The sequence below is a fragment of the Lepisma saccharinum genome, chromosome 16 (genome assembly GCF_977018435.1).
Source record: "Lepisma saccharinum chromosome 16, izLepSacc3.1, whole genome shotgun sequence".
NCBI classification, from domain to species: Eukaryota; Metazoa; Arthropoda; class Insecta; order Zygentoma; family Lepismatidae; genus Lepisma; species Lepisma saccharinum.
This window is the reverse complement of record NC_139244.1, coordinates 37,157,703-37,177,411: the sequence shown is the minus strand read 5'-3', so window position 1 is coordinate 37,177,411 and position 19,709 is coordinate 37,157,703. Positions and strand designations below refer to the sequence as shown.

Below are 19,709 nucleotides of genomic sequence, written 5' to 3'. Positions count from 1 at the left end.
TTACAGTGATGAAGCAACTTTTTACCTTTCAGGGAAAGTGAATAGACACAACGTAAGGAATTGGCGAACTGCTACCCCCATGAATTTGTGGAACACGAACGCGATTCTTCCAAAGTGAATGCCTTTTGTGCCATTTCCCATGAAAAGATTTATGGGCCCTTTTTCTTCCATGAACGTGCTGTGACAGGACTTGTTTTCCTTGATATGCTGCAACTATGGCTCCTTCCACAGCTTGCAGAGGATAGCGCAGATTTCATTCTCCAATTGGATGGTGCCCCTGCGCATTACAATGGCAGCGTTCGGGACCATCTCAATGGGGCATTGGAACAATGTTGGATAGGGCGTGCATCTCCGAAAGATCGACTCTCCTTCATTTTCCACCTTGTTCCCCCAACTTGACCCCATGTGATTTCTTCATGTGGGGTTTTGTCAAGGATCATGTTTATGTACCACTACTTCCAACAACATTGGATGACCTGCGTGCCCGCATCACAGCATACATTGCTGATATTGACCGCAACATGCTACACAAGGTTTGGCAGGAGATAGACTATCGGCTTGATGTGTGCCGTGTTACGCGAGGTGCTCACATAGAACACTTGTGATTTGTTTGAAAAAAACTTTGACAGTATGTCTCACAATAACATTTGTTTATTATATTTCACAGAATAAATGTCTGAAATCGGGGCCATCATTTTGACTTACCCTGTACAGTCGTACCGAGAAGAGAAAGTCCGTGGGCAATTCGCGAACTGGAGTAGACAGTGATTTGTTTTAATCATCACGCAGACACTTGGCCATGGATGGACGTGACGACAATAGCCCCATCTAGACCAACTAGGCACGTGAGTGCAAATAGAGTTAAAAAGGGCAACACAGAGTTGTTTCAAACATACATAACAAACTCAAAACAAGCTTTCTTTGCACTGTAGACAAGGATTTATATTGCAAATATAACCAGGTGCGAAAATTTCTTGCTTTCATATTCTTAATGATGGAAAAAGTTTTGCTTGCGTCACTATGTTGATAATGTCTATGATCAAATGTTTGTTCCAAAGCAAGGCGTGACTGAGGGATTTGCCTTTCTCCCATCGAAATATGACACCGAAGTAACGAAAAGCCTAGACGTGACCGCAACCTTTGTGCGTTTCTTGGCTCACCTTAACCAGGTTTCCGCAGCAAAGTAAGTTTCCAAAAGTTCTTGTTCATAAAAGTTGGAAACTCCATCAGCAAGTTCGCTCCACAGCCCGATGAAACTTGCAGTAGACTCGCTCCCCTTCTTTCTTTTCATCGGCCTTGGGAGGGAGTTTGCGAAAGCCGCAAAGCGAATCCATTTCAGACACCGATGACTTCGCAGTCACTTATTAACATTCAAATTTAACAATTACTCGCCGTTCCCTCTTGCAGGAGTTCTTCTCTCCTTCCGTGAGGAATATCGGAGCCATTATAATCAGTCAAGTGGTTCCGGGCATCTTAAGTGGAAAGAGATGGCGCTTTCGCTCCTAATTTAGATCCTTCAGAATCTCTTACTGTAACTTTAATGTAGCACGGTTAGATTTGAATCCACCAGGTGGGCGATGGTGCATTCTAGCTTAGCCCACCCTCCTGCCCACCGAAAGAGGAAGGAATAGAGAGAGAGAAAAGCGGAGCAACAACTGAATAGAGAATTAGAAAGAGAGAGAGAGAGAAGCAGGGGAAGAACTGAATAGAGAATCATAAATAGAGAATCGAAAGAGAGAGAAACAGAGGAAGAACTAAATAGAGAATCAGGAAAAAGAGAGAGAGAGAGAGAGAAGCAGAGGAAGAACTGAATAGAGAATCTAGAAAAGAGAGTGAGAGAACGCAGAGGAAGAACTTAATAGAGAATCCAGAAAAGAGAGAGAGAGAAAGCAGAGAAAGAACTTAATAGAGAATCAGGAAGAAAGAGAGTGGAATGAGAGAAAGGGAAGAGCAGAGGAAGAAGAGGTATAGGGAAACAGAAGACGAAATACGTTACGAGAAAGTAAGGAAGAGCGAAACAGATTGAGAACGAAATAAAGCCAAACGGTAGAAGAAAAAGGAAGAAATTTAGAAAATATTAAAGGAAGAGAACTGGAAAGAGGGATAAAGTAAAGAGAGAGAGAGAGAGAGAGAGAGAGAGAGAAGCGGAAATATGTAATTATAAAGTAAATGAACAGTGTAACAGAACGAATGAGAGATATGTAGGTAGAAATAGAAGGAATAAAAGAGGACACAGATAAAGTAGAAGAGGGATAGGGAAACAAGCAGAACGAAAATAAAGAGAAATTGAAGAAATGAAAGGACATGAAAAGCAGAAGAAGGATGAGAGAGAGAAGAAATACGTAGTGAGCAAGTAAGAAACAGGGTGAGAGAGGAGGAGATGGAAGGAGCCACTGAACTGTCTCATTACTGAGAATCAAATCCAAGACCTCTTCATTATAGGGCAATAGTTTTGACGAGCCGAATCTCGATTAGTCAACCTTTTCACAAAATGAAAACAGAAAGTATTTAGTAACTTTTTCATGGGGACGTGTGGTAAATATATCAGGAAAATTCTAGCTACAGGTTTATGTCGTTGACTACGTCGGAAGCTTGGGTGTAATTGTGCTTTCCTTTGGGATGATAAAGAAGAAAAGAACACATAAGAGATCTGAAAAGGCCCCATGAGGAGTAACATTGTTCCAAACGCCAAAGAAATGTATTGGTACGGCATTTACATAATTCGTCAGGTATCAATAATGAAGCAGGCAACGCCTCGGAGGCAGCGCTCTCTCCTGCAGTGAAAAATCGCAGCCTTCCCAATAGGCCCTGTTCGTGCAATTGGAGCTGAAAAATTCAGCAGCGAAGTTGCTTCCGTTAATCAGCTGAATTATTCAGCGAATATAGCACGCCCGGAGTGTGGCCCTGTCCCAGAGCGTTCGGTCCCGAAGGCCACAAGCGACCGCTTCTGTTCCCTCTTGATCATCACCTGCGATCTGAGGACCAGTTTCTCATGGCACCTCGCCTGGTTGTTTCACAGTAGTCCTAGATCCGCCACATACGTCCGTACAAATGTACCGGCTGGTCAGAATTAAAGTTACCCTACTCAGAGCCATCTGCAGTCCGTTCGAAGCATCGGCTTGCGGTGAAACTTAGAACAGAGGCTATTGAGATCGTGTGGAATCGAATGCTGACTGAAAAAAAATTGTTCAAATTTTCACCACCAGGTGGAAATGTGGCGCTTAAAATTTCCTTACTCAGACCCCTCTGGAGCCCGTTCCAAGCAACGGATTGCGGTGAAACTATGGACTAAGGGGATTATGATGAAAAAGTTCAAATTTTCACCACCAGGTGGAAATGCAGCGCTGAAATAACAATAACCAGAAATCAGATGTCAGCACAGAAGTATTCAATATGCACGCCATCAACGTTAATTACCCTTTTGAAAGCTTAAGATAGCGTGATCATTGATTCAATAGCAAGATGTTGTTTACTGTACATCAGATTTCAGCGCTACATTTCCACCTGATTGTGCAAATTTGAACTATTTTTTCGTCCACTTTCGCTACCCCCATGGTCTCAATAGTCTCTATACTAAGTTTCACCGTTACTCAATGCTTCGAAAGAGCTCCAGATGGCTCTGATTAGGAGAACTTTAATTCACCTGGTATATCTGAAGAAAGTATTTTCCTTTTTTGTTTCTTTGTTTTTTCCCCATTTATAACCTTGCGAAGCATCAGTACTTGAAATATTCTTGAGTAGTCGCTAATTTTGGAATGTTCTTCCTTCTCACACCATTTCCCAACGTGGCGGACATTGTCATTCATATATGCTTCATGTCAAAATACAGGGGTGTAAGATGTGACTCAAAAGTCAAACTCCCTTCCACGTACTACATCCTGGTAACTTCAAACTTGCAGGCCAACGAGGCTCTGGCGTCCGGACACAGCTCTGTGGGAGACATGTTGTGTAGTCCATTCATCCCATTGTTGACATGTTTAAAACCAAAATGTTTTAAACAAAGTGTTTTAAACATGTTTTTGTTCAGACTTGTTTAAAACACATTTTGGTACTTGATGTTTGATAGTTTGTGTTTACAGGGTTTGTCCGGAAAGTAATAGGACTGAGTCGATTTAAAAAAAAATATTGAGCCAATCGTTACAATTCTTTAAAAACTTTCAAAGTAGTCTCCTTCTTCGTCGATACAGCCTTGCCAACCCGATTTCCAATCATTGAAGGCGTCACGGAAGGCATTCTCCGGAATAGCCTTTAGAGCCGCGGTGCAAGATGCTTGGATCCCCTCTGTCGTCTCAAAATGCTTGCCTTTCATCGGCCTTTTCAGGTGAGGAAACAAAAAGAAGTCCGGGAGGGCCACATCTGGGCTGTAGGCCGGCTGCGGAAGCGTTGGGATGCCTGCCTTGGTCAGGTAGCTGGTCACAAGAAAGGCGGTGTGAGCCGAGGCGTTGTCGTGGTGCAACTTCCAGTCGGCTGCGATGTCTTGTCGGACCCGATTGACCCTTCGTTTGAGTCTCTTCAGCCCTTCCACATAAAACTTGGCATTGACGGTTTGTCCAGGAGGAACAAATTCATGGTGGACGATGCCTTTGATGTCAAAAAGGACAATGAGCATCGTTTTCACTTTGGATTTGCTCATTCTTGCCTTTTTTGGGCGAGGAGACGCCGTCGTGTGCCACTCGAAAGATTGCCTCTTTGTATCATCTGGGTAAGCCTGCTTGATCATATCAAACGTCTCTGTCGCAGATTTACCGAGTTTCACACAGAATTTAATCGCATACCTCTGCTCTAACGAACGCTGCATTTTCGGCTTGCACCACTCACAGAAACACGTCGCGCGAAAAAGCCTGTCCTGACTCTCCGGGTGCTCGGAGACAACTGACTAGCCGCTTGTAGGTTAGGTAGGAACCCCCTCTACCGAATACAGTCAGTGCGCGCGCGCTCCGAAGTACAGTCGCGGCGAAAAAAAATCAGTCCTATTACTTTCCGGACAAACCCTGTATTTGCGTGTTTTGTAACTTTGCCTTTTCATTCAATGCGTGTCATTCTATGTAGTATTTACTGTGCATAGAAATCTGTTCAGTGACTGAAAATGTATGTTGAATTAACAAAGAAACATATCATGATGATGAATTGAATACCCGTGGGTTACGTTTCAAACACCTGGCTGTGTTTTTTTACAGGTGTTTAAAATATTTTTTAAAATTTAATACTACGTGGAAAAGAAAAACGTTTGTTCCTCACTTGAAAAATGTAGACATTGTTGTTAAGGCTCGGCTGGACCTTTGGCATGCAAATGGGCGATTTTTTGCAAATTTTCCTCTCCCTTTGAAAAACTTCTTGGATATTTCAAAATATGAAACATTACATCAGCTTAGAATTCCTTCTAGAGCATTGACGTGAATTTTCATGTAGTTTTCTTTCATTGTTATCTAGATATTATCAATAGTTTAATAGACTTATGTAATTACAAAACTATTGATAATATCTAGACAACAGTGAAAGAAAACTACACGAAATTTCACTTCAATGCTCTAGAAGGAATTCTAAGCTGATGTAATGTTTCATATTTTGAAATATCCAAGAAGTTTTTTGAATGGAGAGCAAAATTTGAAAAAAAGTCGCCCATTTGCATGCCAAAGGTCCAGCCGAGCCTTAATGTCAATATTTAGTTGCATTCGCGATAAAATGTATTAAAAAGAACAGTAGCTACCACGTGGAGTCACTGGGGCCTGGCAACTGTGGATTAGTTGAATCTTAAATGTGTATTTTAAGAAGTTAATCAAGTTTTCACTTTATAATAGGAACACAGTTCTTCCTTGGATGATTAATAGATTCCTTATTAATCATTATTCTTAGAAACAAATCTTCTTGGCATTATGTTTTAAACGTTTTGTGTGTTTAAAACATATTTTTTTACGGTTTAAAACATTTATCACATGTTTAAAAGAATCTGTTTGTTTTGTTTCTTTTAAATGAACACAAATGGTGCCAACCCTGATTCTTCCATCTTATCATCATTCACCCCAATCGAATTGGAAGAAAAGCGACGTAAAACAAATTAATAAATCAAAATATTCTCTTGAGGTCGATAACCTCAAATACGAAATTACGTGTAATAAATTGATTTTGTACCTACATTATTTTCGCACTTGTAAAGAGAAGACAAGCTCCACTTATTATTATCTTATGCTGGTGGCATATCATTTTTCACCTGATATCCACAGATGTAATAGAGAATCGAATAAGCGATACTACGATGTCTAGGAATGTACTTTTGTAGTTAAAAGTTCACTATGAGAAGTTGACTGAAGAAATGATGTTCCAAGATCGTCACTTTCCACTGTCATCCAACTATCGTAAAAATTATGATGACCATTTTTATAGCCATTACATAGCCATCGTAATTAGTGTAATTTTCAGGACGTTCGTTTTTATAAATTAACAGGCAGACTGTTAAATTTTAAGGATAGGATATTGTAAATTTTTAAGAGAGCATATCCAGAGATATGCAACAAATTAGGACATTAATCTATGAATACTGACACCGTGCCTCATTGCCTCCTTTTTACTTAATTTTTATTTCTTGTGTTTCTCAGTTATAGCTATAGGTACACTTGTAATTTTCTATATTTTGTATATACATTAAAAAAATTAGCTTAATTGTATAGATTAACAAATTAATTCTTGTAGGGCAAAAGCTGTTTTTGAAGTAAAATAATCTGTGTAAAATACTGTAAGCTTAAGTGTAACCCTACTTCAAATAAATAATAATAATAATAATAATAAACGCACTCACTCAACCTTAGATGGAACAGCTAATAGTCGCCACCAATGCTTCTGGATTCGAGTCACAGCCGGAGTATGAGTGTGTGTGTGTGTGTGTGTGCGCGCACGCGATTTAGTATCTGCCATCATCAGTTTGCTAATCATTTTTTCATCCTCACCGTCGCGATTAGCCTGAAGAGGAAGAAAAGTGCCTTTCTTGTGACAGCATAGTTTCGAATGCAGCAGGCGGAAGCAGTTACGCGGAGGCAACAGCGTGGCATGTCGCTGCACCGCTCCGTATGCTTTGGCATCCTCTGAAAAAGTAGAAGTTATCCTACGTAGTGTCGCGTGCTTCCACGCTGGTCGGTTGTGTGTTGCCTCAAAGGAATTGTACCTTCACTGCCCTTGTTGATTGGGTTTGGTGGCCACTTGCGTAAGTCCACGCCCCCACACAGTTTCAGTCTGATTGAGTTCGAAGGCGAAGTGTTTACCTGAAGAACCTGACTTTATCACCAGCCTGTTGGATTTTCAATTACAGATTCGTGACAAAAGAATAAAGTACACGTCCTTTGAGCAAGGGCAGACAGAGCAGCCGCTATGGGGGATTGTTACACTGTCGCATTGCTGAGCTTTCTGCACCGGCTGTCTGACGATCGTAACTGTGTGACCAATTAACTCTGGTGCGGTAAACTTCAGGAACTCTCCCATTACGTTTCTTATAAGGAATGCAACACTTCTACATTGTGTGCGACTGTTCCCAAAGGACAGACGGCAGAAGAATGCTATGTTTCGAGAGGAGATCAGCTAAGGAGTATTACTCGTTGGAAAGCGTGAAGTTTGGCAGTTGAATGTTTTAGGGAGCTTTCAGACCGAAGCGACAAGCGGCACATGTCTCTTGGAAACCAATCTTCAGAAATATAGGTAACTCTTTGAACCAAAGCGACACACAAGCTGCACGTGTCGCTCGGACTAAGCCGTTTCTCAATACTGTCGCCTTGGTCTGTTCGCTCGTGCATGCGCGGTGAATGTTTTCCTTTACACTGAAGGGGCCCGTGTCATTTGTCGCCTCGCATCTCATTTTCAGTTCTTAATCAATTACTCATACTCGTATACGTCATTCGTTTTGGTCCCACTCTTGGTTATTAAATTGCACTTATATAGAAATTAATCGTAATTATTCTAATGACTACTGCTGAAAAGACGAACGTGTTTATTTAGCATGTTTTTTTTTATTTTGAAATTATTTTTTTTTGTGTTGTTCTGAAATGGTGCTAGTTTCGCTCATAACGAAATAAATGCATAGTAAACAATGCCACCACAATGACTTCACACCTTTCCTTGCTTATAAATACGTGCGGCTATCGACTGGTTCATAGGGTATCAACCATCCAATCAGAAAGCATGTTACAAATTAATCGTGGGTCAGATGCAGGAAGTCTCGCGAACTTATTTTTACCGTTGGAGTAATGATGAATCCATTCATCTCAAGTTGTTGCAATCAGCCCGAGGACTTCCACATTGATCCTTTGGTTTAGAATCCTCAGAAACAGTAGATGTATCCTGTTGGAACGACAAACCCGCCAAGCTTTCCGGTATGGCTAGGTTCCATATATTTAAGAGGTACGAGCCAGGATGTCCCTGCAGGACAAGGTTCGAGGTGACTGCTGGATTTATTGAACGCAATTTCAGGTACAGATACTTAATTTTTATGTAATTATGTGCCATGCTTATAATTAGAATATGAAAAATACACTACCGTGTAAGAAATAAAATTTCTTAATTATGTTCAAACAGTAATTCGTGTTAACGAATTTGAGGTCTTTCTTAGTTATGAAGAATGGTTCGCTCTCTCTCATGGGCACGCGGGTCTTCGAGTCCGTTTCCCACTGGGAGCTCCAAAGCTTTGGCGTTAACCCAGAATCATGAGAAGAATTGGAGTGCTCCTTGAAAGCAGTGGCGGATTCCGACCACGTAATAGCTACGACGGAGCTCGAACTACGGACGGATCAGGTTTTTGCATTGTACGCCTATTTTTTCGACCTAACTTTCCTAACTTCGTAACTTTAAAGAATAAATGCCAATTTCCAGGGGACTCCCTCCCGACGCATAAGCCTAACCTCTGGTGTGGCAACAACAATAGACATTTCTAAACCGAATGCAATACCTACTACGCAGACTGGAAGGAATGAAGATTGTTTGGTAAAAGTAGCCCTTCCGTCTAAGGAATCAGATGATTATCATCGAGGTCGCCTTCTGGAAAACAGAACATCGGCGACTCCCCTTGTAATTGCGGGACGATATTTCGCCCGCGGCGCGCCCGCTGTTTACTGATGTGCGGATTAGCGTCTGGGAGGGAGTCGTTCGAAAGAACTGCCGAACAGATGAAAGATTAATCCCTGGCAGGAGAGGGGACGCACGTAGGAAGGGGGCGAGGGGCAAACACCCCAACTTCTGCGATATCGATCTCTGGTGCGGAAGAACTTCTTGCCTGTTGTGTTTCTCATTTTGAGATTTTGGGATGCGGGAAGATTTCGCCTCGCTTCGGAAGCTGGGCATCTCCCTAGATGCTGATTATTCTCCAAGTAGTTTTTCCTTTTATTACGCTGGCTATTTGAGTTCGTTAGCATCCGGTGCTTTTGTGCTTTCTTATGCGTACGTTACCATCGCCCCAGTGGCGTAGCGCGTTGGGTGTTTATAATCTCGGCATGGAACTACCTGGGTTCGCGTCCCGGTGTGGACAAGCATATTCCTTTGCAGAGGTGTGTGTTTTTTTATATATCAACCGCATACACCTTAACCTCCCGATGGTATACTTCTCTGTGATGTGTCCTAGTATTCCCAGAGAAATAAACGTAAAATATCGTACCCAACGTGTCCATCTGCCTTGATGCCTATGGCTCGTGACAACAGTATGGTCCTTCCAAATGCAACAACCTACCTTTGATTGATTTTTCTTATAGTGTCGCTTTTCTGCCACTTTTGACTAATCGCGACGATGAGGATGAAAATGTTGTAAGGACACCCACAAAGAGCACCCATGCCCCCACAACTTGCCCTCGCGACTCGCCCAAGCCCTTGCCTTCCCTCACCCTCACCGCTGTTTCGGATGGAGAGGGTGAAGTCTGCCCTCATGAGGGTCGCCCTCCGTATGGTGAACACCTGTCTTCCTTTGTAAGTGTCCATTTGTCACTTTCAGTGGCAGGAAAACGATTTTGGCTAGAAAGAAATGCTTAAGAAATAGGCTGCAATGACTACTACGAACAAATGATCTTTCACTGGGTCGTAAGCACAGAAAAATCTGACTAACAAAACACGTTTGGGTAAATTTCTCGGTAATAAAAAAAAGTGGCATTCTTTACTAAATTCGGTAATTTTGAACAAATTCTTTGGTAGTTTTAAACAAATGTGTACGATTCTAAAATAATTTGATATTGGTGAACATAATTTGTTTTTGGCCTATTTAAACAAATATTCTGTTGTCACGAACTATATTTTTGGTTGTTCAGACACTGTTCGCTTGCGTTAGTCGGGATCAATGCGCATGCGTAAACTGGACTAGTCCACTGTCAAGATAAGGGAGATGTCTGTAAGTGAAACAAACATATAGATCAGATTCTGTGAAAATCGTCCGCTTCTGACTGGAAATTTAATTTTCAAATTTAGTGTCGCTTTAGAGAAAAGGCGTGCGACAACAAACAGCCGAAAGCATAGAAACGATATATTGGTCTGAAGCCTACTCCCCTTTTGCGATACGATTCATCCACTTGAGCTAGTCTTTGTCTTTCGTGGTCGGACTGTACAGTCTTTGGTATCAGATGCTAATATTACAGGTGGGGATATTTAACCTGGCAGCCCCTCCTTAAAAGCGCCACTGCAGTAGGTTATATTACTATATTAGGATTACATAAAAACTATATTAAACATTTCGTAGCTAGTGAATGAAAGGAATGCCACGAGAACCGAATCAGAGGAAACTAGTGCCGTTGACCAGGTGAATTCTCTCGTGGTATTTTGTGGAAATTGCGCTCCGCACGTTTCGCGAATCCACGTGCTTTTGTTTTCCCGAAATGTCCCACTCGATAAGGGAATGCCAGTTTAGGAGTAGTTTCCCTCTACCCCCGCGTTATCTGCTCACCATTGTTCCCTGCCATCGTCGCAACTGTGATGGGAAACTCCTGTCCAGTTCTCATTCGTAAGATTTCCAGTATTCTAAAACAAGGGAAACCACTTTCATATGTTTTACCTTTTAAAGGCGACAGAGTTGAAAAATTGGGAGGTTGCAGGTTCAAATCCCATCTTTACTAATGTTTTTTTCCTCCCCAGACACTTTTGGTGGATTATTGGCTGACACATTTAATGAATGCTATGGATGACAATTCATGATCTCGCTACCGACGTTTCCAGTCTGGGTGTTTTGTGTAGGGTCCTTTGTCACGGGCTGCTAATTTAATAACTAATTAACTCAACTGACTCAACTGAACTGAGCTTAGCAACGCAACAACGAAGAATCGCTCGCCTCACCTGCTGGGCGAATTAAACATTACATGAATTATAATACGGTCAGGATAAGTGCCTAACAGTCGGAGTTACCAAGAATAAACCTAGGAGGATTTGATTTTAAATACCTGAAATGACGTTACATAATACTACGGTGTTTCTGAATATACATATATATTAAAGCACAGATAAATACACATTACATCTTGCCCTCTTTCACTCGATCTCACATTCATTCTCTCATTCTATGGCATATTGCGACAATATGACAAATACAAAGGTTAGATTATTTACTACTTTGACCATACTCTTGCTATGTCTTGGCTACATTGCCTTTTACAATTTATCGTTTAGGATTTTAAGTATAAAGTGAATAATTGTTCCTTGTGCGAACCCCTTCTATCTTTTCTGAAGGTATAAATATATTCAATGAACTATTGTTTGCTGTTAACATAAACTCTCATCTTTAAATTGATTATTCCGCCGGAATACCGATGCCTAGGGATGCCATAGCACTGATTTAAGTTAAGCAATGATTTGATTCACGCAGATTCGCGGTAGATAGTCGTCATCTTTCTCACACACGCACATGGTTGGATCTTACCTTCGCTGCATTCCCTCTGACCTGGGTTGGGTGAAAGTGGTCCTACAGTTCTGGAAGGCCTCCACACTCCCGTGTTGCACTTCACGGTTATCCTGGTTGGCGAAAGTGGGTCGGTCGGCGGCTCCATCTGGCATCATCGGATTCTGGCTTCACTCGTTCACTGTCGACTCCATACGACAACTTGCGCAATAATAGGTCAATTCTTCGCGGTCACTCGTAAGTACAGATACGTGACTTGGGCGATGAGACGAACGTACGCGATGAGCCATTCGCGGTTTCACATGGATATCAAATGTTATTAACTTTCACTACTTTGGACGTTGTTTCGGACGATTGACACCGGTGGACGTGTCTGGCGTTATTCTCACATAACCACACGTATGTGTACGGATGCGTTGACGGCGAGGGGAGAACGACTCCCTGGTTCTATTCTGCTCTACTCCATGGCTCTGAAACACTCACTCGAGGAAAAACAAATCCAGACCTCGGGTCCGCTTGCAACTCGCAGCTCGGTCGCGCGTAGCTCACACTCCGGTGGCGATTGTAGGCAAAACTGTGCAAAACTGTCTCTCGCTATTTCAAATCATCCCTTTTATTCCAGATTTGAACGTGGTGACGCGCTACCCTCTATGATCAGGTGCTTGTTTCTGGTGGTTTGACCGTTGTCCTCCTATATTGATCAATGCTCACTCCGGTCCTTAACCCCTGGTAGCAGCCCCTCGCGCAGAGATTAGGCTAACTCTTCCTCTTTTGTATTCAGTCAGGGAAAGCAAGGGCAACTCAGTAGGGTAGCGTCTCCCTTTCAATTCAACGATGAATCTTTAATAATTCATAACTCCCGTATTTCTGTTCTGATTAGGCTCAAATCTTGGAATCAGTACTTTGATGATGTGTTCTTCCGCTGGTTGAAATCTCATCCAATTCGGTCCATTGGTTTAGAAGTTGCATTTTTCTTGTCATTCCCATAAGAATGCATGTACATCCGAATTCGGGCGAAAAACGGTGGTTGAGCAAGCTAGTGCTGGCTAAGACAGTTCGCTAGACACCTGTATTCGCGACGGATTTTAATATTGCCAATTGCAATTAATTCCTACTAACGGGCAATTAGATTAATTACTTGTCACTCAATATTTGACCGTTATACCTTTCATCAATCATGTGAACCCATTCTTCTTTACTTTCTCGATTACCCAGAATCAGCAGAAAAGCAACGCAAAACAAGGGGAAAAGTACGAAACTACTTTACTAGATTGGTTGGTTGATTTGTTTCATTTCACTTCGGTCCACTTTCCGCTAATCGCGAAGATGGGGACGAGTGATGATATGATGAAATTGATGAAGGGACACTCACAAAGAACGCCCATGCCCAGGCCAGGATTCGAACCCGGGATCCCCCTGGCGTCGTAGCGCAATGTGCTAACCACTACGCCACGAAGACCGGCTAGTTTATTACAGAAAATGGAAGGGGTATGTCTCCGTACATGCTGGCGAACAAGTGCGTTGAGTGTTCGATTCACGATCTAGGAGGAAGTCCTGCCCGGCGAGTGGACATTTATTTCATTATGTTCATTCTTCCGTCTTAAAATCAATGATCAATGAATCAGCCTGATTTTCAATCTCGTGTACAAATGACAGTACATAAAACTGAAGTACACATAAATCACGATGTATAGAAGCAATATTTGCAACGAGCTGTTCTGGCACGCCCACGTCGACCGATATTTGTTGGCCCAACTTGTTGAAAATTGTCCGAACAACACTGAGGGAGTTTTACGATGTCACACAAAAGTAGACCTGAAGCGCCAGCAAACCGCTGAAATTAATTAACATCATATTGTTCGAGCGGATCCTCTAAGAACAGATGGCAATTCAATTTTTTTTCAACGGTCCGCTGCAGTTTATAACAAAATGGACGCCATTCCATCACGGTTGCCAGATCGTATAATTGATTTCGATTTAATTATCCGCTGACATCCGAGACAATTGGTTGATTCCGGTGACAACCACGGGTGAGTGCTGCCACCTATTGAGCAGGAATGGAAATTGATGAACGAGGATTACTCGGTTTAGCCTTAATTGAGACGCACAACAGTTTGATTGTGACAGGAGGGGTATTCGACGGTGATTAATGGAAAGCTTTCATGAAGGCTTTTCAGAAAAAAAAAAGTGGAGGGCTCTGAAAGACAAGGAGCTGTGGTTTTCCGCCATGAACTTGAGGTGCCAGAATGACGATCTGGTTGTTGCAGATATTTCCAACCCTAGGATGTTTTGTGCTTAAACAATTATGATAAGAAAGTTGCAACTGCTTGTAGGCTATTTGCATCCGCCACACCATATACAACCAGAACAGATCTCTTGGTTGAACGAAACCCTGTCTTGAATAAAAATAATGAGAAGTAGACAACACCCTTGTCAAGATTAAAATCAATACAGTTTGTATCTAAAACCATAATAAATGTCAGAGGTCTAAAATTTCCATTCTCTGTAATAAAAGCTGAGGCGATATAGAGGGTGTCGCTTCGATCAAGTCATATATTCTGTATCTAAATATGGTAACGAATAAGGAGTTATTACAGAAATTGATACATTATAAAAATTCTAATTAAGATTCTAAAATGAATTTTATAATAATTGGAAAAGAAACTTTGATCTTACCGTCACTTTTCTGTCACATTTGACTAATCGAGACACAGAGGATTATTAGACGAAATTGATAACACTTACAAATAACACCGTGCTTCGACCAGGATTCGAACCCGGGAACTTCGGCTAGTCTGAAAGTCGGCTACTTAACGCGCTCGGACATAGAGCCGTTGTAAAAACATGTACAAAGCCATATAGCTTATGTAATTGTATAAATAAGTAAAGAACTCGTGTCGGTCTCGTAGCTTTCTCCAGATGACTTGGTAAATGAACATATTGCAACAAACTAAACAGATATTAAAAATATTAATTCATTGCAAACTTATTTTGTTCAAAGAGATTAATAGGCTATGTGACACTTTAATTTGCGGTTACTTTAATGATACCGGTCAGGGATCACCAAACTGTGGATTGCGAGTTAGATCGCAGGAACTACAAGAGTTATAAAGATAAATCTTGTTGGAATGATGAACCTACCTCACAGTAGCTCAGTGCAAAATAAATAAACTCAACCGAATAGATGGCAATGAATTGGAAGATTTTATTGAGAGGCAAAACTGCAAAAGCGGTGCGTGCATTAGGTGCAAGTCGTTATCTATAGAAGAGAAAGTTATAGGACGTAATAAACGTTAGGGTATATTTTTTAAAGTTAAAGGTCCTGTATTTACTAGTTTAAAGGAACATTAATTACGCGAATTTCGATTGTCTCGTCCGTCTATTAAAAACTAATAGTTTCATTACATCTTAAAGTTTTTATGAACCAAGTTTAAACTCGTGAAGTAAACCAACACGAATACCAATCAGGGTGTAAGAAGTGACCGTCTCCGGAGACACACAACCTCACTTCTACGTAGTACAGTGGGATCCATGAGTATTACCGTGCAAATTGTCCATCACCATGTTCGTGCACTTTATTTGACCCAATAAGAGCTTCAAGAATTAAAAAAAAACTCAAAACAAGCTGTTGATAACTTCTGCACCAGCATACATAAAGATCCATCGCTTAAAAACACACAGGATGTAAGTTAAAAATTAATGAAAATAGTCATGGACAATTTGCACGGTAATACTCATGGATCCCACTGTACACCCTGGGCCTGGACTGCAATTTGCAGACTAGCGGAGCTCTGGCGTCTGAACTCGCGGTCAGTATAATCCTCCGTGGGGCTCGTGTGTGTTTGTGACTGACCTTTGATCCATTTCATCTTATTTTATGTAATTACATATTTTTCCTTTGTATATAGCCAAGCAAAAACTGCGAATGTCTGCGAATTACGATGTTAAGAACCATGTGAATTTCATATTCCAGGGTTATTACATATTTCCCGTTTACATTGCATATTTTTACATAAAATGCGGTGTTCGGGCCATCTTTCTGTTTTCCGTTACGTAAGGAGATATAATTGTGGGACAAACATTCAAACTTTGATTTCTCCAAAAACCAAAAGTGAAATAAAAATCTCTCAAAATGTATTTAGCGTATCGTACCTACAGTTACCTGGAAACTGTAAAGACCGGCTCGCTTCCTTGGGTAACATACTCTCGGTACGGGATCGATTTCCTGGGGGGTGCAAGCTCGATCCTATTTATACACTTATAATAAATAATGTTAGGCATCCATAGCCTCAGCTGCGAGAGGTGAAAACACAACTTTCAAAGGACTTTAAAGAACTAACACACTCAAATGCATTGTATAAGATTGAACCAGGCACACATTTGGATATGAAAGTAAGGATTCTTCTTAACCGTCTCAGCGATAGACATGAATCTCCTCAGAACACTTTCAAGACCATCCCCAATACCTCCTTCACCAATGACTCTCCTTTCTCCAATCCCCCCTCTTTTCCACATAACATTCCCCAGTTCTTCAGGTGTCCTGCTTGCTCCCCCCCCCCATTTCCTGCCTCTGTTCCTCAGTAAATCTAATTCGGCAATCTGACATAAGCATTCCATGAATATTTCCTGGCTGCTCTGCTTGCTAGAGTTGACGAGCTGTATCTTTGCGGGTGAACCCTACCCAAGTCCGGCTGCGCAGTAGCAAGGGGGAGGAGCTACCAGCTGCGCGTCATTATCCTTGCGTTCTATCCTTGATGTCGACCACCCAAAGGGCGAGTAGGTGGCAACTACATAAACGTATCTCTCTCACACTCTGCATGGAGTAGCCAAGGCCACCCGCAAAGGTACAGCTCGTCAACTCTAACCGTCTGGGACCAATGACATCTTTTATATTAATAACTTTTCCTCTTCCTGATTTTCAATGATTATCCTTCCTTTATTTTTATACATAATTATCATATCTTTACATTAGTGGTTCACTGTACATCACATTCACATGGTATGTACTGAAAACAGAAGTACTTTTTTATTTCTGTAAGAACGTTGCATTAAATGTAATACATTTTATTTTTTGCTCATTAAGTGAGGATATTCTTCAGCATTGTAGGAATTTGAAGGCATCTCTCACGGAGTCACGGTGTAAGGTATCTCACCACACTGTACTCAAAACTGTTGTCATTCACTTCATCAGTTTATGAGATTACGAATTTTCAACTATTATTTAGCACAATACAATTTAATTATTTCAAGATAACTTTTTAAAATATCATAATATTGAGAAATTAATAATTTCATTTTATGCTGGCAGGAGCGTAAATAACAGCGTAGAAGTAACAAAGAATACGCATATTAGATATTGTAACACATAATATTTTTACATATTTCAGTATATTTACATATTTTTTACAGATTTCATCTTTTATCCACATATGTATGTACATATTTCGCATGTTTTGCTTACATAAGTATCCGGGCTTTACTATTCATCCTCATCGTCGCGATTAGCGAAAAGCAGGGCTGTTAAGGTCCGGGAATTGTAAATACGTAAATTCAATTCCGGTCCAGGAGAAAAAATCAGCAAATGCAAATGGGTTCTGGATCGTAAAGAACCTTTTTAACTGTAACGTATTTCAATTCGGTCCAGGAACTTTTTTTTCCGGATCAATTTATATACAGTCAAGGAATCTTTTTTCCGGATCAATTAAAATACGGTCCAATTTCCGTACGAGAGAAAAGATTCCGCTCCTGTCGCGGAACCCAATACAACCCATAGGTTCCTGGACCTTCAACAATCCTGTACAAACGTGAAAAGTGAATCAAACGATCCCCAATTATTGTGACACCAGTAGTAATGAACGTCCATTGTTTCTTGCAGGTTACCTGCGCTTCCTGAAGAGGCTGTCGAACGTGACGAAGGAGGCGGGGGAGTCGGTGCGGCTGAAGTGCGAGGTGGCGAGCGACCCCCCGCCGACAAAGTTCCGCTGGTACAAGAACGAGGCCCCCGTCATGGAGGAGAAGCCCCGCCTCACCATGCGCCGCTTCAACGTGGCCGGCGGAAACAACTACGGCACGAGGCTCAGGATCTCCGAGCTGGAGACCCACGACACGGCCTACTACAAGTGCGAGGCCGTCAACAAGTTCCACCGCATCGAGTCCACGGGGATACTCGTCGTCAAGATGGGCCGCTGGGGTGAGTAGCTTCGTCCAATATTTTAGCCCTTATGGTAGGTCACTGTGCGAATTAAAGTTGGGGGAGGGGGAGATGCCCACTCAGTTGCCTATTTCTGATTTCATTTTGAGAGGTAGATTTTTAATGTTTTTTATTATTATTATTATTATTTTTGCAAATTTGTATGAGGGAACTTATCTGTTACCAGTCAGTAAACTAAACCATTGCCTTGCATTCTAAATACGTTAGAACATTGGTTCTATTTACACGTAATTTAGAAATAGTACAGATTGGCCAAATTATTGGACTCATTAGTTGAAAAAATGAAACGGATAAACTCACTTTATGTTGAGAAATTTGACAGATTTAATGTTTTGTGATACGCATTGCATTGTTATACATTGTACTTGGCTCTTTTGGAGCCTATTTTAATTGTACAGTTCTTTTATCACTCTTATATGTAAACTTCAAACCACGTGGTTTATGAAATTACATGCTTCTCCGGAGATACATACATAAAGAACACCTGACAATATTCAGAATTAATATTATTTCCTTTGTTATAACCAAACAAATAGCATAAATAACACGGTAAAAAAACAATATACGGATTGGTCCAGACACTTTTCCTAATGTGCAAGGAATCGTGTTGCCACCCATTCTTGGGACACAGTAAAAGAAAGGATTGTGGGTAACAAGATTATATCGAAGCAGACATACAGTTTAATCCTATAGAAAGTTATTACAATCGTCAAATATATTTAGTTACAACACTTTCAAACCAAGGAAATGTTCTTTGTTTTTACAATGAGTCCAATAATTTGACAAATACTGTATATTTACATTCTAAAAGAACAAACTCATAAACAAAAAGAACTTTGGAACTAATAGCAACGAAAAACTTCACCAAATTTCTATTGCTAAGTTCAAACACAGCTAAAAGTTTCTTGCGAACACTTTAATACATGTTCGGTGAGGTGTCAGTTGCAGAATGGTGTCGTGTCCTCTTTTGATGCACAAGGCTGTGGATTTTTTTTGGGAGCAGAGACTGGTCCAATAAGAAAACCCTAACCCATAATGGGCATGAACGATTTTTCATTTTTTTTTTGTTACATAATTTAGTAAATTATGCTTTCAATTTCATTTTCTTTGAAGGGGATAAAAACATTTCTGGCAGGGATAAAAATAATTGTCTTTTTCCGGGGATGATTTTTTTTTTGTGTGTGGGGATGGATCCCCGCCACTCCCCGTCAATTCGCACACTACGCTGGGCGCCCACTAGTGCGGAAACTCGTCTGAGAAAATTACATGTACTGTACAGCTTACAGTAAAGGGGGAAGGGAGACAAACCAGTTATTATTCTCTGAAGTTCTCGCGTTCCTCCAACACCCTGTTCGAGTCTAGTGTAATTATCAATCCTGTATAATAATTAACGTAAATTACCGTGACTGACATGGAATTACGCATGTGATATGCATACTTTTTAGCTTACGTATTTTCCAGGGGTATAAATGTCCCCCTTGTCCATGTGTTTTAGTAATTAGATGTTCTAATATACGAAACTTTGGCCACATTCTCCGAGGCAACACGAGAACTTTAGTTCAAAGCGGTAGTGTAAAATATTGGCTCCCATATGTACAAAGAGTAACATACTGATGTTAGAAATTTCCGAAAATTATATTTTTGTAACTTAGAGTA

At 41.0% G+C, this 19,709-nt stretch overlaps 1 protein-coding gene across 2 annotated transcripts in view; it reads left to right on the top strand.

Annotated features, from left to right (window-relative positions):
- Window positions 1-19,709, top strand: part of LOC146000405 (tyrosine-protein kinase transmembrane receptor Ror-like) — a 597,959-nt gene that overhangs the window by 519,688 nt on the left and 58,562 nt on the right. For both annotated transcript variants that reach the window (XM_083137999.1, XM_083137998.1), the window contains exon 4: window positions 17,718-18,032. In XM_083137999.1, the coding sequence (XP_082994125.1) occupies window positions 17,718-18,032 (315 nt within the window). The remainder of the gene's footprint in view (window positions 1-17,717; window positions 18,033-19,709) is intronic.